The 21,725-nt window shown below is 52.7% G+C and overlaps 5 protein-coding genes and 3 non-coding genes across 8 annotated transcripts; 4 read left to right on the forward strand and 4 right to left on the reverse strand.

The window, feature by feature from the left end:
- Positions 1-319: 319 nt before the first annotated feature.
- BJX68DRAFT_273665 (uncharacterized protein) lies at positions 320-4,333 on the forward strand (the record flags this gene model as incomplete). The annotated part of the gene is made up of 1 exon (XM_071047518.1): positions 320-4,333. The coding sequence occupies one exon, from the start codon at positions 320-322 to the stop codon at positions 4,331-4,333; it is 4,014 nt and encodes a 1,337-aa protein (XP_070891898.1).
- Positions 4,334-5,484: 1,151 nt separating this feature from the next.
- BJX68DRAFT_t169 lies at positions 5,485-5,577 on the reverse strand. Its single transcript has one exon. It is a non-coding gene; the product is annotated as a tRNA-Phe (tRNA).
- Positions 5,578-7,709: 2,132 nt separating this feature from the next.
- Positions 7,710-7,802, forward strand: BJX68DRAFT_t167. The gene has a single exon. It is a non-coding gene; the product is annotated as a tRNA-Phe (tRNA).
- An 83-nt stretch (positions 7,803-7,885) lies between these two features.
- On the forward strand, positions 7,886-7,978 carry BJX68DRAFT_t168. Its single transcript has one exon. It is a non-coding gene; the product is annotated as a tRNA-Phe (tRNA).
- A 578-nt stretch (positions 7,979-8,556) lies between these two features.
- Positions 8,557-11,272, reverse strand: yme2 (putative RNA12 protein). The gene is made up of 3 exons (XM_071042357.1): positions 11,037-11,272; positions 9,243-10,985; positions 8,557-9,182 (listed from the first exon to the last, which is right to left on the reverse strand). Exons 1-3 carry the CDS (start codon positions 11,230-11,232, stop codon positions 8,626-8,628), a joined length of 2,496 nt encoding a protein of 831 aa, XP_070891899.1. The 5' UTR covers positions 11,233-11,272; the 3' UTR covers positions 8,557-8,625.
- A 168-nt stretch (positions 11,273-11,440) lies between these two features.
- Positions 11,441-12,371, forward strand: BJX68DRAFT_47197 (EMI1 family protein). Its single transcript, XM_071049242.1, has 2 exons — positions 11,441-12,195; positions 12,247-12,371. The coding sequence occupies exon 1, from the start codon at positions 11,508-11,510 to the stop codon at positions 12,186-12,188; it is 681 nt and encodes a 226-aa protein (XP_070891900.1). The 5' UTR covers positions 11,441-11,507; the 3' UTR covers positions 12,189-12,195; positions 12,247-12,371.
- A 1,750-nt stretch (positions 12,372-14,121) lies between these two features.
- On the reverse strand, positions 14,122-14,547 carry BJX68DRAFT_47203 (uncharacterized protein). Its single transcript, XM_071049243.1, has one exon. The coding sequence runs from the start codon at positions 14,423-14,425 to the stop codon at positions 14,177-14,179; it is 249 nt and encodes an 82-aa protein (XP_070891901.1). The 5' UTR covers positions 14,426-14,547; the 3' UTR covers positions 14,122-14,176.
- Positions 14,548-21,482, reverse strand: BJX68DRAFT_47213 (glutamate synthase (NADH)). The gene is made up of 6 exons (XM_071049244.1): positions 21,163-21,482; positions 21,059-21,099; positions 17,652-20,997; positions 17,432-17,597; positions 17,247-17,379; positions 14,548-17,189 (listed from the first exon to the last, which is right to left on the reverse strand). Exons 1-6 carry the CDS (start codon positions 21,336-21,338, stop codon positions 14,671-14,673), a joined length of 6,381 nt encoding a protein of 2,126 aa, XP_070891902.1. The 5' UTR covers positions 21,339-21,482; the 3' UTR covers positions 14,548-14,670.
- Positions 21,483-21,725: the final 243 nt, after the last annotated feature.

Below are 21,725 nucleotides of genomic sequence, written 5' to 3' on the forward strand. Positions count from 1 at the left end.
AACGAAAATCTCCGCTTCTGTACATGTCTTCTATTAGGTATAGTGGAGCACATATCAAGTCTCTGCTTTAGGGAAACTTGCTTGATGACCAGAGCCAATAACTATGTCCCTCCTGTCTTCCTCCTCTGCCAACTATGCATCCAAGTGAAGATAATTTTACAAACTCTGCATAATCTGCACTTGACTGTGTGAATAATGGCATTCCATTTTTTCACGCCCACAACGGGCCATTGCCTACTACTGCAGGCAATCAAAACTCCATCTCCTGCTCCTCTCAACTGTTTCCTCTTGCTGTCTCATACTCAGGAACAGCGACACGATGAGGTTCTCTGCGTTTTGGACTGCTTGTGCCCTGTCTTTCGCTGCCCACGCAGTGGAAGACGTGGACTCGAGCAACACTTCAATCCAGAGCACCACTCCTTCGCCTATTCCTTTCTCTACCTCATCCCCATCCGCCCCCACCGTCCACGATTCCCGCGGCATTCCCAATGCCCATGTTCTTGTGGTTATCTCCACCAGCATTGCCACCAGTACTATTACTCTCGATAGCAATGAGAAGGGTGATTCCACCACCTGCCTCACCTACACCACTCTCATTACCCACACCTACACCAGAACCAGAACGACTCAGACTGGTGACTCTAGCATTAACACCGGCACTGCCACTGGCGACTCTCTTCTCGTAACCCTGAGCGTCACGGGTGTTCCCAATCTCACAACCTCCGGTGTTACTATCGATCCGGATGGAAGTGACACTGAGGGAGCTGATCCCATTGCCGCAAGTCATACTGGGACAAGTGACACTGGCAGCTTCAGTACCGGCGTTCCTACTGGCACCAACGCTGACACGAGCATCACCAACACTTATGTCGCCAGCGCGAGCGATACTAGCACTGCTGCTGCCGAAATCACAAACCCTGGCTCGAGCAATGGAAGTAGTACTACTGACGACGGCACTACTAATACCAGTGTGACAGGCACTTCCAACAACCCCGGGACCGGTACTGTTACGGGGATTGCTACTACTGAGACCGAGACGGATGCTGACACTCCCACGGATCCTGGCGCAACAAACCCTGGAGCTGCCACCGGCGGCGATACATCTTTCCAGACTTCATTTACCTCGAGCACGCCCGACCCTAGAACCACTACTGGGCTCAGCCATCCTTCGTCCACCAAGCCTCTGACCCACTCGACAGCTATCTCTAGCCCGACTACGACGAGCGATGACAGCAATGGCACATCTTCCAAGCCTCCTTCCACATCGACCGTCAGCACACCTGAAGGTGTTACTAGCACTGTCGAGGCCAGTCAGCCTTCGTCTAGCGAGACTTTGCCCACTTCATCGGTCATCAGCACGGCTACAACAGATGAGGACGGTACTACTCAGGTCGTCACAGCCATTCCAGGCCTGATCACTACGTCTACCGCCGCGGCTCTGGTCACGACATCAATTGATGAAGAAGGCGATCCAATCCTCGTTCCCATTATTATCCCGACGACCACGGGGCAATCCATGCCTAATGTGATCAGCACAACTACGACTACAACCGGTGCAGACGGCAATACCATGACTGCTCCTCTTGTTATCTCAACCACCATAATACATACTGTTTCTGATGAGATCACTACGACTGAGGAATCTGGCGGCATTGTACCTGTTCCTGGCCTGATTACTACGACTGATGGAAGCGGAGGTATTATAACTGTCTCCAACGGTGTTACTTTAACCGGAACCGGCACTGCTCCTCACGGTATTGTGACTGCTACGACTGACTTAGATGGAGGTATCGTGACCATCCCTCAGGGTGTCGCAATGACTACAACTGATGCCAATGGTATTGTCGGAACTGTCTATCCTGGCGCCACGACGACCGACGGCCCCATCGCGATTGCGCCTCTCCCAGGCTACTTGATCACTTCCAGCATGTCTTGCATCTCCTCCGAATTTCGAAAACTTCTCCCCCTCTTCACTTCCTGGGGAAAGGATCCGAGCCCTCCCCTTCAGACCCATATCATCAATGGGACCAACGGGATCAAAGGTATTGATGGAATCAATATCGATATCAAAGACCTTTTCCCCAAGTTGGGCAAAGGCTCTGCTCCGGGATGCTCCCCAGACAGGAAGCGAGGACTATTCGATGGCTTATTGGACTTGGCCGGTGATGGAATCGATACAATCGCCAATGCTTTAAGCTGTATTACGGACAACTTAAAGCGCCTAAAGACAGAGCTGGAAAGGAAGAACAGCAAGGGTGCCAAAGGTATTTTGGACAAGTTGATTTCGCCAGATCCAAGCCCAAATACCCCGGATGACAACCCGCCTGACGATGATCCCAGCTCATCTACTTCATCCACTTCAACAAGTTCGTCCTCATCTTCGTCAACCTGCACTTCGGACAAAACGGCATACCAAGTCACGGTTCTCTGCCAACCGACTCTGATCACTTTGGATGGCTCAATATTCTCAACCACTACTTGCTCTCCAACAACGACCATCACTACTAGTGGCTGCTCAGTCGCTGATACTACTACCACCATTACCGAAACTCCAACCTCGACCCCGAATAGAGACAAAGGGTGCGCGGCCGACTCATGCGGCGAGATGTGCTCTGCCGGAGGTATTAGTGGAGGCTGGATAACACTTGGGCCGATCAACTGTGCACGTCTTTCAACTAGGACAGTCGCCGCGCTGCCAACCGCAAGTCAGGGCGCCATCTCGTTTGCCTCAAATCGCACCCGAAAGGAATTCATTCTCGTGAAACGTGTTGACGATCCCCCGGCTGAGGATCCTCTCGCCGGACCTCCGACTGAGAAACCCCTTCCCGATCTTGAACCCGGCAGCGATCTGTTGAACGAGTACCTGACTGACATCTCCCGGCACATGGCTCGCGAGACACAGTGGTTGCTCTACATGCGTGTGGATGTGAGGGGAAAGTGGTATCCATTCACAGAGCAAAAGACAGCTGCTGGTGTGGGCCCCTTGTACGGATGTACCTCGGTGTTTATTGTCTCGAGGATGGGCGCCTACCTCGCGCACATATATGAGAATCCAGTCTTCATAATGGACGACGAGGAGGGATTTTTCGAGACACCCGATTTTCACTTCCAAAAATGGTCATTCAACGCTCTTGCCCGCGGCGGATCCGAATTCCCTGGAGTTGAGCCAATCCAAGCCTTGGTGGGGACAGATGAGAACCCCGGACCTCTGCACTACTCACTGGAGCCCAGGGTCTTCGTAGTCACGCCGTTCGAGGAGGGGCTCAAGGAGGGTAACTTGGAGTACGAAGATCGCGCAGTATGGCTAACAGACCAGTTTCGTGACTTTTTCTATCCTCATGGGTGCGCGGACCAAAACCAACCATTGCTAGCAGGATATGAACAGGTTGGAAAACAGGAAGCTCAGAAACTTGACAATCCCGCAGGCAAGGCCATTGTTGAAGCTACTCCTATACAGTTCTGGATGGAGACAGGAAACCAGCAGCTTGCTGTTGGTCGTTGGCGACTCTGGGTTGGTGGGACGAAATTTGCCCAGTACGATTTCTGGGATCCCAAATCTGTGTCTACAAGAGGTACCGATGGCAGTGCCACTACAAGTGCCGCCGATCGGGCCGTTAGTCGAGCACGACAACTTGGCGGTCCTCAAGGAGTATGTCCGGTCTCTTTCTCGTCGACCAGCACAACACCTAGCACTTTTATCACCACCACGAAGTCATCCACCACTGAGTCGTTTACTACAACTACAACCACGACCAGGACCAGGCCCCATGGTCCGGCAGGCCAACCACCCGGATTCGCCCCTCCAACGGCAACAGTCACCAGACCCCATGGTCCTACAGGCCAACCCCCTGGTTTCACTCTCCCAACCGCTCCCCACGAACCACCGACTACAACAACAGCCGACCCTAACACGCCTCCCCAACCAATCCCCGCCACCCCGCTTCCCCCTATCTTCTGTTACGAGGAAGAAAACGTCAAGCCAGCCCCCATCGACGAAGTTGCCGTCCAACACCTTGCCGATTTCTGCTCCCGCGGGCTAAAGGGCGACGAACTCAACTTAGGGCCCGGCTCGAAACCCGTCAAAATCAATGCCGCTTCACCTAAGGGCTTCCCGTTCTACTACGTCGACATCTCGTACGTTGGTAGTTGCTCGGACGGGACAGCACCGCGTCAGAATCCACAGTTTCCCATGGTCGGGTATACCTGTGCTTCGATCGTCACGGAGATCTTCAAGCTCACGACTTGTGATACGAAGAATGGGTACGGTGGGGAGATCATCATGGGATGTTTAAAGTATGCGGCAAGGAGTTTTGGTGGAGGCAAGGAGACTTGATACCGATTGATTGGAGGCCTGTCTGCGAAGAATATTTGGACCAGACTTTGGACATATGTATTCGAGCAGCCGCATCATGATGTGTATATGTGTACAATAGCTATGTGACTTTTTGTTTTCAGATTCAAACTGTGATTATTCCTCTATCGGTCTAGTTTATCGATGACACAAGTGTAGTTTGGAATATCGAATCCATACCAAGTCTTCCGTGTTAACAGTAGACAGACGCATGCTTATATGCCATGCTCACGGTATGTAGGCCAATCCAAGCTTGCATATTGAGTCAATTCCCGCTTCTAACGAAGCCTTTGTGTATCATAGAGTCAAAGAAAAAGCGGTGGGAAGAGAAAGCTATACAACAGTAGGTATAGGTACACGTAGCTTACCTCTTCTGCGGCAATGGCACACTTGCGACAGTCAGCGGACCCGGGGCTTTTGACCTTTGAACGGTATCCTACTGTCGTGAACCTACGCGTATTCGTGGCTTCGAGTTCTGGACGTCCCCTAATTGCAGATGGCATCTTGGACCATGTCCACGAGTTGGCCTTGGAGGTCGGTTTGGATTTGAACTAAGTATTGCATGACTCTGCTCCATCCAACTCTACCTCGGTGCAATCTGGACCGGATATCCAGCGTGCCTACTAAGTAGGGTTCGAGAGCACCAATGCGGAGACATCGCTGGATGGGGAGTTAATTGTATGATGCCCAAATTCCTCTTGTCTGTCCTCTTGTCGTATCGGGGAGAACTACTACATAGCGGGCATGAAAGATGTGCTACTACACTCCAGCAACCAGACGACCAATCGTGTCCCCGTCCCATTCCACTAACCCTACTTACTACCTACTAGATGTCTTGAGCCCTTATGATGACCTGTACACGGGCAGAATATCACCCTCTTGGAAACCGAGGGGAAAGAGCGGATTTGAGCAGTCATAGGTAGAAAATTTTAGGTCGAATTCATATCGGACAGGTACTACATACAAGGTATCGTCGAAGTAGGTAGTAGGTATAGCGAGCGAGGCGAGGTCACGTGCTTGCCATCTGATAGCCCACACTGATCCACTGCTGCTAGCCGCCACTTAGAGACAACAAAATACTCCACTCAGCGAGGCAAAGAAGAAGAGAAAAAAACGAAACTAAAAAAGAAAGCTGGGGCGAGCCGGGATTGAACCGGCGACCTCACGATTTCAGTGGACTAAAGTAGACTTCAGTCGTGCGCTACTCCCAACTGAGCTATCACCCCATGTGTGCTTGAAAAGGTCTAACTTTTTTGCGTATACAAAGCATAACAAAGGTCTGATGTTAAATCACCCCCCGTTACAAACTTCAGAGTTACCAAAGCATTGTAAGTTCTAGGGCCCATGTTTTGCAGGGAGCAAAAATTCTAGTAGGTCATCACACTCCCAACTATGGAAGACGGCCAACAATCCAGCAGCTTTTTGTTTCTCGGAGACTCCGGTTTGAGAATCTGCCCTGCTTCTAGAGGAGGATGGCTTTGCAAATATTCATGCAGATGACAGGAGCCCTAGGTATGAGCCGACGGCACAGTATATCATGATCCCTGAGCTGTTGATCATATGGAGCGGGGCTTTAAACGGTCTGATGTCTCAATACCAGATTGAATTCATTTGTTCTTCAAGACACAAAGCCCGGATGGCATGCAACGCGATCCAACCGGCCAGTCTTTCTTCTCCGCTGGCGCTGGGTCGACTGGTTACTGCAAGCAACTTAATCCTACATCCTACGTGGCAAATCCCGCCAGCAATAACACCTTGACGCAAGCGGGCCAACGATGCACCGAATACACGAGACCGCACTTCCACCAGAGAACTCATTTATCTTCGACAGGATTTCGCAGGATTGATACCAATACTGTCCTTCATGTATGAGCTGATGACGTTTATAAGCTCGATGATTAGTTTGTGGCCTTCGCCAGAGTAGCTGCGACTCTTGGGAAATGCTGGCGCGAGAACTCATGGAGAAATGGGTCCAGGATGCCTCTATATTCCTCGGTTAGCTTTCACATCCGCCAAAACTGCACAGGTCTGGGGACTCTTCTCGACTCTCTGAAACTCAAGACGCTAGTGGCGCTTTTCCCCATCTCGAACCTTGAACTGGACATCCAGCTCTCAGCTCCGTTCTGAGTTGCAGCGTTTTCTAGACCATAGCGGTCTATGCGCCGATCGTTCGCCGGACGGGGGCGGCTGCTCCAGGTAACACTCTGATAGAAGCGGCCGCAGCCCTTTAGTTGTAGACCAACAAGTCACCGAGAACCTTACCCCTGCAAGTGATTTTCGTCTTCGAGAAAACTCTTCGACTAGGGCGACTATGCTCTATACTCTTGCCCCCTATGCTTTGGCCATACTATACCTTCAGGGTGGCCGCCGGCCTTGCATAACTTGCTTCGGAGCCCTCAAGTTGATACCAGAGTCTATTGTCCTACTGTTAACTCGTGTTCCGTCTTGGGCGTGTTAACTCCGCTTGGGGACAGACTGGACCAAGATAAAGTGACTTGCAATAGTGGTCTCAGGATCCGCCATATCATTGTCGCTGGTTTATCTGGCCCCTTGTTCCGTTTGTCCTTTGTTCGGCTTCACTATCCCATCCCGGTTTATGATGCCTGAGGACCACTATCATGTATGCTATTGTTTACTGGTGGTATTTTGAGTTGCGGGAGAACCTACTCGGCCAGGCAATATGTCTGCTGCGTAGTATGCTTGGGGAAGACACATGAGTCACTGATTCATTCAAGAACTAATGATAGGAGATTACAGAAAACATACAGCATCCGTGTTCCTTGATTTCCTGTATATGCAACTTTGGCCACGTGTAGAAATATGCAGCCTTCTGCTCGTTGTTTATTATCATGTGGTAGATAGCATGATATGAACGCGATGCCGCGCTACCTTGTATCGCCTCTGAATGCCGACATAAATACCTCGTTGTGGCTACATGTGTAGCTGCTATGTGAGCACAAATATATATTTTTGAACAGTGTACCATAGGGTGAAGCGCTAGGGAATAACCCGCAGTCAGGAGACTTGTCTTCTGGCATAGTAAGTCCACTCAATCCCCATTGCTCATTTGTTTATATTTAGTAATTAGTATTCTCATCACTAGTAGGCTGCCTTGAATCACCATGCTAGCTCTTTTAGCTCTTTTATGCAGCATGTTACCAACTTCATGCTTTGCCAATGTCCACATCATATTCTGCCTCTGTACACCGTCTTCTGCGGACTTACCTCCAGTGGCCGTCGGTTAGGAATATCAGAACCACAACCAGCTGAGAGCTCGGTACTGTAGGCTAGCTGGCAGATGCTATAAAGATTATATAGGCTTATAGAGTTCTTTATTGAGCCCTAACAATATACAAAAGGGGTGATAGCTCAGTTGGGAGTAGCGCACGACTGAAGTCTACTTTGGTCCACTGAAATCGTGAGGTCGCCGGTTCAATCCCGGCTCACCCCATTTTTTTTCCCCTGATTTTTTAACATATTTGAATGTTTATCTTATGAAGATATAATCTGCTATGTAACGAAACTATACCAAAAGGGGTGATAGCTCAGTTGGGAGTAGCGCACGACTGAAGTCTACTTTAGTCCACTGAAATCGTGAGGTCGCCGGTTCAATCCCGGCTCGCCCCATAGTTTTTTTTCCTTTGTTTGCTTTTTTTATGCTTTTTCTACTCTTGGGCATGCAGAATATCGAAGGGACGTGCGTATGTAGTAAGAAGACATGTGTTAGTTTACGATGAGGTGGACGTTGCAGTGGCCAATGACGTGGTTGTACCGCGGGCAGGCAGCGCTACTTCCTCAACACCAACGACGTCTGTCTACCTTGCCACGTTGTCTACCTTGCCAGCTAGAAGCTTGCTGTAGTCATCGTGGAACGTACACCATACATTAATTAGTACTTCTTAACCAAAGTACCGATCATAGTATAGGAGGTACGTAGTTACCAGAAGGAACGATAGGGTATGCATGCGCCCTCGGGTGTACGTACGTATGTACGGTTTCGATGTCGTTTGCCCTGGTTTCTGGTACCAATCACATACATCTAGCAGTAGACAGGGCTCGCGTGCATGATTCAGCAGGGCTAATCAGGCATATAACTGAAGGCTGTCCTGAAGACTGGTTTTAGATCGGAATGGACTCTCGAAGTAGTGCTCTGTCGGCTGTACCAAACGCAAGAAGGGGAGGACCAGCCATGAGAATCGAAGCTATGGAGATGGATTTACTACTCGTTAATATACAGTACAGTCATTATGATATGCTTCGTACGCATGGCTTAATCAATGCTCACTCGACAAGACCTTCTGAAGCGCAGCGCTTTCCGCTTCATACTTGCCGATCTTGTTCTGCGAACTATATACCTTGTTCAACAGCCACTGGATTCTCCCCGTGATTTCACGCGGCTGCTTCGGGAGTTTTCCAAGCAAGAGGAGCTCCTCCTCCCATGTCCCAATGCTCTTGTTCTCCTTGCTGATTAGCTGCGATAAAATTTCGAGGTCTAGACGGCCGCTCAGGGGCCTGTTCTCGGTTAATCGCTTAAAGACGGCGAGGTAGACTGGTCTTCCAGGCTTCACTCTCTCGGGTGAGCCGTTCACGGTTACGATGGAGATGAGTTCAGCCTGCTCGAGGGCTCGGAGGGTACTTTGGCCGCCGGACTTGAAGAGGTCGGATTGGACGACTTGGTTGTATGACACGCTGCCATCCTTGGAGTGGGCGAGGGTTTTGATCAAGTGCCATGCCTGTTGGTGGCTCCACTGTTGCGAGTCCGTCTCGGGACTTAGAATGAACATCTTGAGAATTTCCGAGGCGGATTGCTCGATGATTCGGCTGACGGCGGCTATAGTCAGGTTAGTTATGAAAGCTAGCGTAGAACCAAACCTAGTAGCATTGAACGTACCTCGAGGTGTCTCTCCAGCCTCAATCCGATGCGCCATGAATTCGAGATCAGTCACTCGCCCTCCTAGTACCGAGATGCAGCTATCCAATTCTGTCAAATCCTCTTCACTCTGCATAGGCTTGTTCTTGCTCTTAGCCTCGTGCTCGAGATGGTTGAGGACGAATCTTCGGCCCACATCAAGGGAGCAGTCGCCGAGCGAGATTGTGCGAAAGACCGAGTTTGGCAGGGCTTTGCTCAAAGGCTTAGAGAAGGAGACATCCGTGGTTAAGAAAATGACGTGAGCAATATTTCCAGTGGTCAAGCCGGCTGCCCACTCCGTGAGCTTGTCGTACACCACGTTGCTGTCCAGGTTGTTATGCAGGTAGTTATCAATGACCACGACGGGGCGTAGCTCGGGATGCGCTTCGAGATATTCCTCATCGGTGAGCTGTGCATCGGTATCAGTCTTCTTTCGGTTCTCCAACGTGATGCTCTTCAGGGCAATGGCAGTATTCTGCCAGATATTGCTGAGCTGAGCATCCAGTGTTTCCGAGAATCCAGCCTTTGTTCCGATCATTCCCTGCGCAGCCAGGTCAATGAAGCTGCTGATGCTGTTCATCCAAGAAAAAACAGGCCGGTAGCCCACTTGGCTGGCTGCACGGGCGATTTTCGATGTGTCGCCCTTGGCATCTTGAATCTGCTTGCAGTCGATAACGAGCTTGTACCTGTGGTTCTTGAGGGTCCGGTCTAGAACCAGTTCGCGTTTGCCTGAGCCGCGGGGGCCATGTATGACAATAAAGGTCTCCGCGTTCTCCGTCAACCAGGACTGAAGTTGGTTGATATCGTCTTGACGGTCCTCCCAGATCGCAGTCAATCCACGGACATCAGATTTGTTCTGTCCGAAATAGATGTTCGCCTTGCTAACTTGATACCGAACCCACTGCATGATCTTGCTTCCTTCGGCATGAAGCGTTGCCTTGATCTTCATCTTGATGAAGAATGTCCGGATCGGGTCGAATACGGTCACTGTGATAGCCGCAAGAAGAGCAGCAACAGCGGGAATAACTAGACGCGGGTGATTCAACAGCCAGTCCTTGATCATTGACAGTCGAATCTTCCGCTCGTACTTGATCTTCACACGCGTGCCAGACTTGCCGCCGCCTCCTCCCGGAGGAATCGTAAAGCCATGGACGCAGTTCTTGGCCGTCACAGCATTGCTCGGGCGACTGAACTCAATGAGCGCATATCTCGGCGTGACTTTTGAATCAGGTGGCTGCCGTTCGATATCTCGAAGCTTGCCGTATCGTCGAAATATACTGTACAGGATCTCCGTGGTCAAATCCGCCGCTGAACCATCTGGCTCGGCTGGGTGAAATTCAACTCGAATGCGGCTACTGGGAATCCGATAGAGATCCTCAATCCACGGTCGTCCATGAACGCTAGAAGCTGTCGCCTGTCGAAACGGGTTAAACCAAGGTCGTATAGGATGCTTTTCAAGGTGGTCTTTAATGGCTGCCTCAATCTCGCTGTCCGTCGCACCGGATTTGCGGGCATACTTTACGAAGGCGCCGCCTTCGCGGAACCGAGGAATGATATCTTTGATGTCGATGTCTAGTCCCTGCGGAAATACTTGCCGAACTATATGCAGTGGATCAGATGCAGCTAGATGCGGGCGGTTGATGCGCTTCAGCGCTTTCTCGTACGACTGAGTGCCGTTGAGGGGTCCTAGTAGTAGAAGCCATTGGAGCTTTCGTGGGAAGATATCTATATATCATTAGAGACGCAGACTCATAGCACCAGCAGAGATCCTCTCACTATTCACAAAGATGAGACCCTCATTCTTCTCCAACTCGATGTGACCAGCTTCGAGCGAGCTAACATGTGACGAGCTCAGCGTACTTTGTCGGGCAATCAAGGAGGGCTTTGGAACCCGGTAAGCAGGCGAGCTTTTCCAGCACGGTAGAGCCCGATAACCATGGGATGCCCTGCCAGTAAGCAGCGCTCGCATCATGATTGCGAGTGTGAAAGCATGTTAGACACACAGAATGGGCGAAAGTTGAGTTGCCCTGCTTGAGGGGAACTGACGTCAGGTTGTATTAATTCTAGACCCGCCCGAACGATACCAGTATGTTTTGGTACTGTCATGACCCACCAAAGTTACACCGCCAACCAACGCGGAACAAGCGTCTTTTGTCTCCGCATCTAAAATATTATTGTCAATCGCAACCACCACTGGATCAACCATACTTACTATTCGGCCCTCGAGGAGTTCGCATCGCATACAAAATGGGCTGGTTTTGGTCAAAGTTTTCGTCCGCCCCAAAGGACGAGTCCCACACAACTCAACCTCCGACAGCGACGCCAGAGAACCTCGCAACCCCAGCACAACCACAACCGCAATCACCAACACTCACTCGCGAAGAGAAAGAAGAAGCCGAGTTTAAGCAACTATGGACAAGCCTCGAAAATGACATTCGCTCCGGCGCACAAGCCGCCAAAGATTCATCAACGCCCACTCAATCCTCAGATTCCTCCCTCCAAACCCCTCTCGCATCAATAGCCCCCGACTCGCTCTACCCCGACACCATGTCCTGCCGCTCCGCCTTCGACTACGCCTTCTTCTGCCAATCGCTAGGCGGCCAATTCGTGAATGTCTACCGATACGGCGAGCTGCGGTCGTGCAGCGAGCACTGGGAGAATTTCTGGCTGTGCATGAAGACGCGGACGTTCTCGGAGAAGGAAAAGAGCCGCCTGATCCGCGACCACTACCGGAAGAAGGCGATCAAGTATAAGACGGGGCCGAGCAGTGAGGATGTTTGGGAGGTACGGATGGAGCCCGTTAGGAATGCCTTCCAGGGGGATTTTGCGGCGTTGGAGAGGGAGATGAAGGCAGAGGAGGAATCGGAGGAGCGGAAAGCGGCGCGCGCGGCCATGACGCCGATGCAGCGGGCGGCGACTTCTATCTAGGCTTTTTGTAAGTTGTCTCTACTCTGGTTGCCTTGGATCATGTGCTAATTGCTCCCAGGTTGATATCTTGGCTTTTACCTTTTTGAGTTTGATATGTATAATACTTGTACAACATGGAAATATCTTCCGACGACGACCAAAGAACAAAATGAAACATCCTCTTTTATGAGAACAGCCAAACGCCATGTAGTGTCCCAATGAAAGACCCTCCAGGAATTGGGATAATGCTGAATCCATCCAACAACAACCAAGCCCTTTGTCTAGCCTTTCATTGTTAACCACTCCCATTGTCCCAAACAATCCAGCTATAAAAAAGCCCTCGTCTCCACTGTCGAGGGTCTCTCGACCCTATTTATCGACGTCCAGACTCGCAAGTAAGAGCAAAGTACTATATTATGACCCCACTATAAACAAGCTTTCCAGCGCAATCACTAAACACATCAAAATGCCTTCGCTCTTCAAACTCATCGACGCCATGTCCGACATGGTCATTTCCGTCGTCTACACCAGCAGTCTCGGCAGTCGCGATAGCGAAGCATCCACACCAGTGGAAACAGAGAAATCCGACAACTACGACAGCACTACCAACAGCCAGGACAATCGCAAACGCACCAAATACAACGACAAAGAATTCGACCGATATCCAACAGCCCACCGACTCCCCTACCCACCCACCAAACGACCCACAATCCCGTACTCAAAGACCCGCGTCCGAGGATCCAACAGTGAGTATCTGGCCCCCAAGCGCTTCACGAAGACGCCCCCTTTCACCAAAAACGTCCACTGGTCCAACATGATGGAGGTTGACGGGGAGCCACCTAGATTCACCGCACCCGCACTAAACAGCTACCCAATCCGCAGACGCCGCAAGGCGAATTATGTCTACGGCGCTAATGGCGGCGATAGCAACAACAATGTAAATATCCAGGATACCGAGGCCGAGGTCGAAGACGAGGCAGATGTCGAGCCCAATAGCGCCATGACCTACGAGGATCAGCGGTATCCGGCGGGCTGGTACTCTCGCTCTGGGCCTCGCAATCGTTCTCCGGCGGGTAGTTACCCCGAGAACCACGACAGAGACGCATCCTCACAGTGGCCGACGTCTCCCGCCGATAGATCGAGCACGTCCCCGTCGTATACGCCGCGTTCGATTCTCAAGCCGCCGACGTCGACGGATGACGAGATGCTCCTGCGGAATACGTGGTCGATCATTGCGCGCCAGGAGCAACAGATTAACTACATGTATGAGTTTCTCTCGGATGTTTTGCTGGTGGGGCACGATGTGCTCGACTGCATGTTTGAGACGGGAGAGATTTCCATGTGGGAGGATGCGACGAGGCGTGCGCAGCAGGCAGCGCAGCAGGCGAGGGCGAGGCGTGATGCGCGAGGGTCTACACGGGGATCGAGTCCGATCCCGAGTTCAGCGCGAGCACAGCAGCGGTTTCAGGATCAAGGTGAAGGTCAGGGTCGTGGTCGCGGTCAGTATCCAGTCTCCTACCCAGGCCGGAGTCCCACGTTGGGCCCGAATTCGCGGCCTGCGTTTGAGGAGGAATTAGAAAGGCGGGAGGAGGAGGAGAAAGAGAGGAGGAGTCCTGGGGCTTACAGCCCGGTGCTCGGTCCTCGAGGACCTCATTTGAAATCGTGGTTAGGCTCTCAATCGGACCGTGAATCTGAATATGAGGGTTCCAGAGAGTCGAGCCCGGACCAAGATGAGCGTGGTTCTTCGAGTCACTGGCCAGATTCGCGCCCTGACCCTGGGTATGGGCGCGAGGGGGCAATGTCGAGGCAAGAGGAGAGGTCTCCGCCAGGGTTCGACTCTCCTCCTCCAGGATTCAACGGCCTAGATACAATCCGTGAGGAGTCAGGGGAGAGTGAATAATCCTGTATAAGTAACTAGCCGCAGTAACGTCGTCTTACTTTTGGTGTTTGTAGCTTCCCATGGTTTTACGTTCCCTGAATTTTTGCATATACATCTCATTTGTTGATGATTATTGGGCATAGTACGAATCAAGTTCTATTCGAAAGCAACTGGCTTTACTCGAATGTAGTAGTGTAGGTGAAATACTGTATTGACAAGAAAGAAATATGTACAACTTGAAAGAAGAAGATTGCACACGCTCCAACTCCTTGCCGAGTATTTTGAACAAAGACGCTACTACCAGAAGCACGGGAAAAACAACAAGAGTAACAGATAAAAGAACGCACAATATATCAGGTGTTGTAAAAATCGAGAACATCCCCCCATCTAACCATGACCATGCAGGAAACTGTCGAATTAGAGATAGAGTACAAACCCACCAACATATAACCCGCTGATCCAGTAGTAAACTTTCCTTCCTTTCGCTTTTCGACGCTGGTATTATTCATAGATCATCGTCATCGTGAGAATAGAATGAACCTGTCGTCGCGCAGGAGCCTGTCCGGCGTGCCGAAATTCTATTGGGATTTTGTCTTTTTTTTTCTTTCTTTGGTTTGGATGTGTTTATGCGGCAACAACAATCTGCTCAGTGGCCTGGCGGACTGCGTCGATGGCAGGGCGGCGCACGATACCACCGGTCACAGGGAGCTGAGAGCTGATGCCGGAGAGGAAGGTGTCGACCTCGCGAGCGCACTGGCGACCTTCGTTGATACCCCAGACGATGAGAGACTGTCCACGGCGGCAGTCACCAGCGGCGTACACGCCAGGGACGTTGGTGCCGTAGTGGCCGGGGGTAGTCTTGACGTTCTTGCGGGCATCGCGCTCAATCTCCTCGCCGAGGAGACGGTCCTCGGGGCCGAGGAAACCCATGGAGAGGAGGACGAGGTCGGCAGGGAAGAACTGCTCGCTGCCCTCGACGGTCTTCATGTCCCAACCGCCAGTGGCGCTCTTGGTCCATTCGACACGGACAGTGTTGATGCCCTTGACGCGGCCGTTGCCGTCATCGACGAACTCCTTGGACATGATGCAGAACTCGCGAGGGTCCTTGCCCATGTGGGTCTTGACTTCGGCGTGGCCGTAGTCGACACGGTAGATGCGGGGCCACTGGGGCCATGGGTTGTCGCGGGCACGCTCTGGCGGAGGCTGGGGTAGCAACTCGAAGTTGACGACGGACTTGGCGCCGTGGCGGACGGAGGTACCAATGCAGTCGTTACCGGTGTCACCACCCCCGATGACGACGACGTGCTTGTCCTTGGCGGAGATGTAAGAACCATCGGCCAGCTCGGAGTCGAGGAGAGACTTGGTGTTGCGGTGCAGGAACTGCATGGCAAAGTGGATACCATCAAGCTCACGGCCAGGGACCTTGAGGTCACGAGCAACGGTGGCACCGGTAGCAAGGATGACAGCATCGTTAGTCTCGCGGAGGGAGTCAAGAGTCACATCGCTGTCGGGTCCAACGGAGGTGCTGGTGACAAACTTGATGCCCTCGGCGGCCATGAGATCAACACGGCGCTGAACGATCTTCTTATCGAGCTTCATGTTGGGGATACCGTACATGAGCAGACCACCAATACGGTCAGCACGCTCATAGACCGTCACGCTGTGGCCAGCGCGGTTGAGCTGATCCGCAGCCGCGAGACCAGCAGGACCAGATCCGATGATAGCAACGGTCTTGCCAGTGCGGACAGGAGGAGGACGAGGAACCATCCAGCCCATTTCGAAACCGCGGTCAATGATGGCGCACTCGATAGACTTGATACCGACGGGATCCTCGTTGATACCGAGGACACAAGCACCCTCGCAAGGAGCAGGGCAGACACGGCCGGTGAATTCAGGGAAGTTGTTGGTCATGAGCAGACGGTTAAGGGCATCCTGCCACTGGTTCTGGAACACCAATTCATTCCACTTGGGAATGATGTTGGAAATGGGGCAACCAGTGTCAGACTGGCAGAAAGGAACACCACAGTCCATGCAACGAGCAGACTGGTACTTGAGCTCGTCCTCAGTGAGGCGGTTGGACAGTTCAGCCCAGTCACGAGTACGGGTGGCCGGGTTGCGGTACTTCTCGCTGCGGCGGCTGTACTTCATGAAGCCGCGGGTCTTGTCGAGGATAAGAGCGGTCCTCTTCTTCTCCACCTTGGAGTCTGTGACACTGTCCTCGATATCCAAAAGCTCGGCCTTCTTGGCGTCGGTCTCGGCCTTGGGCTTCTCCTCCTTGGCGGGAGTGCTGGTTCGCAGAGGAAGAGCGGTCTCTGCCTTCTTTGCAGCAGCGGCTTTGGCGGCTTCCTCCTGCATAACGCGCTTGTAGTCGGTAGGCAGCACCTTGACGAAGTGAGGGAGGGCACGGGTGAAGTCCAGCAGGATACGGGCAGCCAACTCAGAACCAGTGTAATGGTGGTGATCCTCAATCAACCCACGAAGGAAAGCGATTTCAGCAGGGTCTTCAAGGCCAGAAAGCTCGACCATTTCCATGTTGACCTTGGAGACGAAGTCTTGGTTCATGTCCAAGACATAGGCAATACCACCAGACATACCAGCAGCAAAGTTACGTCCAGTTGGACCAAGGACAACCACGCGGCCACCGGTCATGTATTCGGCACAATGGTCACCAACACCTTCAACGACAGCAGTAGCGCCAGAGTTACGGACAGCGAAACGTTCAGCAGCGACGCCGCGGAAGAAGCACGTACCGCGGGTGGCACCATACAGACAGGTGTTTCCGACGATGACGTTCTCCTCGGCTTTGTACGCAGCACCACGAGGCGGGTAGACAATAAGGCGACCACCTGACAAGCCCTTGCCGACGTAGTCGTTGGCATCACCTTCGAGCTCCAGGGTGATACCAGGGGCAAGATAGGCACCAAACGACTGACCGGCAGAACCCTTGATGTTGGCGTGAATAGTATCCTGCGGGAGACCTTCTCCACCGTAACGACGGCTGACCTGGTAGGATAGGGTGGCACCCAGTGCGCGATCGGTGTTGACAACGTCGCACTCAACACGGCAAGGCAGACCCTTCTCCAAAGCGAGCTCGGACTCGGCAATGAGCTTGTTGTCGAGACGAGTATGCAGACGGTGGTCCTCTGTTCAAACTTGTTAGATTCTAAAATACTATAGGCATAAGGGTCGGTGGGCTTTACGTTTCCTTGTGTTGTATGTCGCTACACCAGGGCGGAGCGAGTGGGCGGGAGTGAGAATGAGGGAGAGGTCGATGTTCTGCTGCTTAGGGTTGCGAAGATCGTCCCTAACCTTGAGCAATTCGGCGCGACCGACCTAGAGACGTTAGTTATATGCCTTCCAAGAGTAAAAAAACGTTTGGACAAACCATCTCATTGATAGTGCGGACGCCAAGTTTAGCCATGATGGCACGCAGCTCGTTGGCGATGTAGTAGAAGAAGTTGATCACGTGCTCTGGCTGGCCCTCAAACTTCTTGCGAAGCTCCGGATCCTGAGTCGCAATACCAACCGGGCAGGTATTAAGGTGGCATTTTCTGTTGAAAAAGTTAGTGAGAATCGTTTTAGGACGCGGAAAGGGAAAAAATTACCTCATCATAATACAGCCCATGGCGATCAAAGGGGTGGTGGCGAAGCCAAATTCCTCTGCGCCAAGCAGACAGGCGACGGCGACATCACGGCCGGTTCGGATCTGTCCATCAGTCTGGACAATAACACGACCACGGAGATCGTTAAGAACAAGCGTCTGGTGAGTTTCGGCCAGACCAAGTTCCCAGGGGAGACCGGCATACTTGATACCAGTCCAGCGCGAGGCACCGGTACCGCCGTCATGGCCGGAGATGAGGATGTGGTCAGCCTTGGCCTTGGCGACACCAGAGGCGACGATACCGACGCCAACCTCGGAAACGAGCTTGACGGAGACGCGGGCGCGCGGGTTGGAGCACTTGAGGTCGTAGATGAGCTGCTTGAGATCTTCGATCGAGTAGATGTCGTGGTGGGGAGGGGGTGAGATGAGACCGACGCCGGGGGTCGAGTAGCGGGTGTGCGCGATGGGTCCGACGACCTTGTGGCCGGGGAGTTCACCACCCTCGCCGGGCTTGGCTCCCTGGGCCATCTTGATCTGCAGCTCGTCGGCATCGGCGAGGTAGTGGGAGGTGACACCGAAGCGACCAGAGGCAATCTGCTTGATGGCAGAGCGCATGGTGTCGCCGTTTTCCATCCGCTTGCTGCGCTCGGGGTCTTCACCACCTTCACCAGTGTTGGACTTTCCACCGAGGCGGTTCATGGCAATAGCCAGGGTAGAGTGAGATTCCATGGAGATGGATCCGTAGGACATTGCACCGGTCACGAAGCGGCGGACAATCTCGGTCCAGGGCTCGACCTGGTCGATGGGGATGGGGGTCCGCTGGTCAAAGTCAAACTCGAGCATACCACGGAGAGTGCAGTTCTTGATCTGCTCATGGGCAGCCTTGGCATATGCCTCGTAAGACTTGTCGTTCTTGGTGCGGACGGCGTCCTGGACGTTGGCAATGCTGACGGGGTCGTTGATGTGATCCTCACCGCCATCACGCCAGTGGTACTCTCCAGTCTCGGTCAGACCAGGGATGTCAACAATGGAGCGGGAGGCGTAACCACGCTCGTGGAAGGCAAACGCATCCTGAGCGATAAGCTCGAAAGTCATACCGCGGATACGGCTGGCAGTACCAGCGAAGCAGCGATCAATGACGCTGTCGTCGATACCGAGAGCTTCGAAGATCTGAGCACCCTTGTAAGATTGCAGAGTGGAGATACCCATCTTGCTCATGACTTTGAGGATACCACCATCGCAGGAGGCCTTGTAGTTTTCAATGACCTTGTCGTCAGAGATTTGCTTACGGATCAAGTTCTCCCTGTTCATCTTGAGAATGCACTCCATGGCGAGGTAAGGGTTGATACCATCAGCACCATAACCGACAAGAACGCACATGTGGTGAACCTCGCGAGCTTCGGCAGTCTCAACAATCAAAGCGGCAGAAGATCGCCACTTGTTGCGGACCAAGTGGTGGTGGACGAGACCAGTGGCCAGCAGAGCAGACACGGGGACTCTGTCAGCGGAGGTCGCGCGGTCAGACAGGATGAGCATCTTGTCGCCGGCCTGGATGGCTTCGGTGGCAGCATCGCAGATACGGTCAAGGGCTTCAATGTATCCGGGCACACCCTTCTTCTTCTCAAAGGTAATGTCGATGAATCGGACAGTCCAGTCCTTGTGAACACTGTTGATGTTCTTGAGAGCATTGAACTCGGGGATGCTCAAGATAGGAGAGGGAAGAAGCAAGCGGCGGCACTGAGAGGGGTCCATGGCCAGAAGGTTGCCCTGGGGACCAACATAGCACTCTAGGGACATGACAACAGCCTCACGGATAGGATCGATGGGCGGGTTGGTGACCTGAGCGAAGAGCTGACGGAAGTACTCATAGAGAAGACGCGGCTGCTTGGCAATGCATGCCAGAGGAGCATCGTTACCCATGGAACCAAGGGCTTCCTTAGAATCAGCACCCATAGGACCAAGGAGAAGAGTAACCTGCTCGAAAGAGTAACCAAAGGCCTTCAAGCGGGGGTCGTTCTGAATAGTGCTGTTGTCGAGAGTGTGGCGGATATCCACGTTTTGCTCAACCAGCTTGTCGGTGATGGCGGGCAGCTTCACGAGCTCCTTTTCCAGCCAAGCGGTGAAATCCTGGCGGTGGGATACGGTGTACTTGAGTTCAGAGTCGTCGATAATACGGCCCGCGACAGTGTCGACCAGCAACATCTTACCGGGCTGCAGACGACCCTTTTGGATGACCCGTTCCTGGTCAATGTCCACCGCACCAACTTCAGAGGCGCAAATGATACGGTCATCATCGGTCACATAGAAACGGCAAGGGCGAAGACCGTTTCGGTCCAGGTTGGCACCACAGTAGCGGCCGTCGGAGAAAGTGAAAAGAGCCGGACCGTCCCAGGGTTCCATCTGGCAGGCAGCCCATTCGTAGAAAGCGGCCTTGGAGGGATCCATTGCTGGGTTGTCTTGCCACGCCTCGGGAATCATAATCATGACGGCCTCGGGCAGAGAGAGAACACCGTTGATCATCAACAGCTCCAGGACGTTGTCGAAAGCAGCAGAGTCGGAGCCACCATCCTCAACAACAGGAAGCAGAGACTCGAGCTCATCTCCAAAAATCTCGGACTTTAGCAGGCCCTCACGCGCGCGCATCCAGTTCTTGTTTCCTCGTAGAGTGTTGATTTCACCGTTGTGAGCGGCCCATCGCAGAGGCTGTGCGCGGTCCCAGGAGGGAAATGTGTTGGTAGAGAAACGGGAGTGGACCAGGGCAAAGTGACCCTCGTAGTCAACGTTGACAAGATCGTGGTAGTACTGGTAGACCTGCACGGGGGCAAGCTGACCCTTGTACACAATGTTGCGGTTGCTGAGAGAGCACAGGTAGAACCAGTTGGCAAGGCCAATGATGTGAGTAGCGCGCTTTCGCAGGATGTACAGCTGGATCTCGAATGTTCTCTGGTCAAACTGCTCTACATCTGTGATTTCGGGCTTGTTTCCTTCGCCGTAAGCGGATTTGAGGACCACAAAGGGCTGCAGGATCGTGGGCTCGCGGGAAAGGGCTGCGGGACCCAGGATGGTAGAATCGCGAGGGACCTCACGCCACCCTAGTACGCGCAGTCCTAATGATGTGGCAATCTCCTCGAATGTTTTAATGGACTCCTTCAGAGCCTCCTCATCCGGCTTGAAAAAGAGGTTACCGACGGCATACTGGCCTAGCGGAGGGAGGTCCACTCCGACTTCGCGAGCAAAGTTTTTGATGAAAAACTTGTGGGGGATACTGGTCATTACACCGGCACCATCTCCATCGCGCGCGTCCGAACCGACGGCACCTCGGTGCGTCATGTTACATAGCAGGTTTCGGGCTAGATAGAGAGTGGTCATCAGTAAGCTGGTGCGATTCTCGGTTTCCATAACAAAACTCACCATCGCTAACAATCTTGTGGCTTGCTTTGCCTTTAATATTGCTGAATAACACAAAAGTTAACACCCTCCCAAAGATTATCCCAATGCCGACTCCGGCAACTTACGCAGCAAAGCCTACACCGCAAGCATCCTTTTCATATTCGGGGTCGTAGAGACCTTGCCGCTCGGGCAAAGTGTTGGCCCAGCCATATCCCTTCTTGGGCTGGTACTCCGAATATTCGTTTGGACTCTGCTCCTCAACTATAGTTTGGCCATAGATTTCCTCCAAGTTCAGACCCATTCTTCCGCCGGTGGCCGACAGAGAATGGAATGGCAAAAACTGGGGGAGTCGTGATCGCAGTTAGGGTAACGGCCGCCGCTGGTGAGTCGGGCGGGGTCGGGAGTCGTGGATGTATAGTCTGGACTCTGTCGTCAATGGCGGAGCGTGGGCAGCGTAATGGCAATTGCGGAGGTGTTTCGCCCAACGTCTTGCTCCGGGGTATTTCGTAGAAAAGTGAGAAAAGGAGAGAGAGAAGCAGACGAAGTGGAGGGGGGAGAGGGGAAATAAAAGAAGGAGGGGGAGGGGAATAATGCGGGAGCCAGAGGTCCGGGGATTTCGTCTCGAGACTCCGATACGGGCTCGACTGGTATGGGTATGGTATGGCGCGGTACAGCTCGTTGCGCTGGT

Source organism: Aspergillus pseudodeflectus, assembly GCF_044049435.1.
Source record: "Aspergillus pseudodeflectus strain CBS 756.74 chromosome Unknown BJX68scaffold_131, whole genome shotgun sequence".
Lineage (NCBI taxonomy): Eukaryota > Fungi > Ascomycota > Eurotiomycetes > Eurotiales > Aspergillaceae > Aspergillus > Aspergillus pseudodeflectus.

Bases quoted from the DNA above. Each gene is read 5' to 3' on its own strand.
- yme2 (XM_071042357.1), bottom strand. From the start codon at position 11,232: ATGATGCGAGCGCTGCTTACTGGCAGGGCATCCCATGGTTATCGGGCT. The intron at 10,986-11,036 runs GTGAGAGGATCT...AATGATATATAG, and splicing joins GGGTCTCATCTTTGTGAATA to ATATCTTCCCACGAAAGCTC. The intron at 9,183-9,242 runs GTACGTTCAATG...ACCTGACTATAG, and splicing joins GGCTGGAGAGACACCTCGAG to CCGCCGTCAGCCGAATCATC.
- BJX68DRAFT_47197 (XM_071049242.1), top strand. From the start codon at position 11,508: ATGGGCTGGTTTTGGTCAAAGTTTTCGTCCGCCCCAAAGGACGAGTCC.
- BJX68DRAFT_47203 (XM_071049243.1), bottom strand. From the start codon at position 14,425: ATGTTCTCGATTTTTACAACACCTGATATATTGTGCGTTCTTTTATCT.
- BJX68DRAFT_47213 (XM_071049244.1), bottom strand. From the start codon at position 21,338: ATGGGTCTGAACTTGGAGGAAATCTATGGCCAAACTATAGTTGAGGAG. The intron at 20,998-21,058 runs GTGAGTTTTGTT...CTCTCTATCTAG, and splicing joins CCACAAGATTGTTAGCGATG to CCCGAAACCTGCTATGTAAC. The intron at 17,380-17,431 runs GTTTGTCCAAAC...TAACGTCTCTAG, and splicing joins TCCGCACTATCAATGAGATG to GTCGGTCGCGCCGAATTGCT.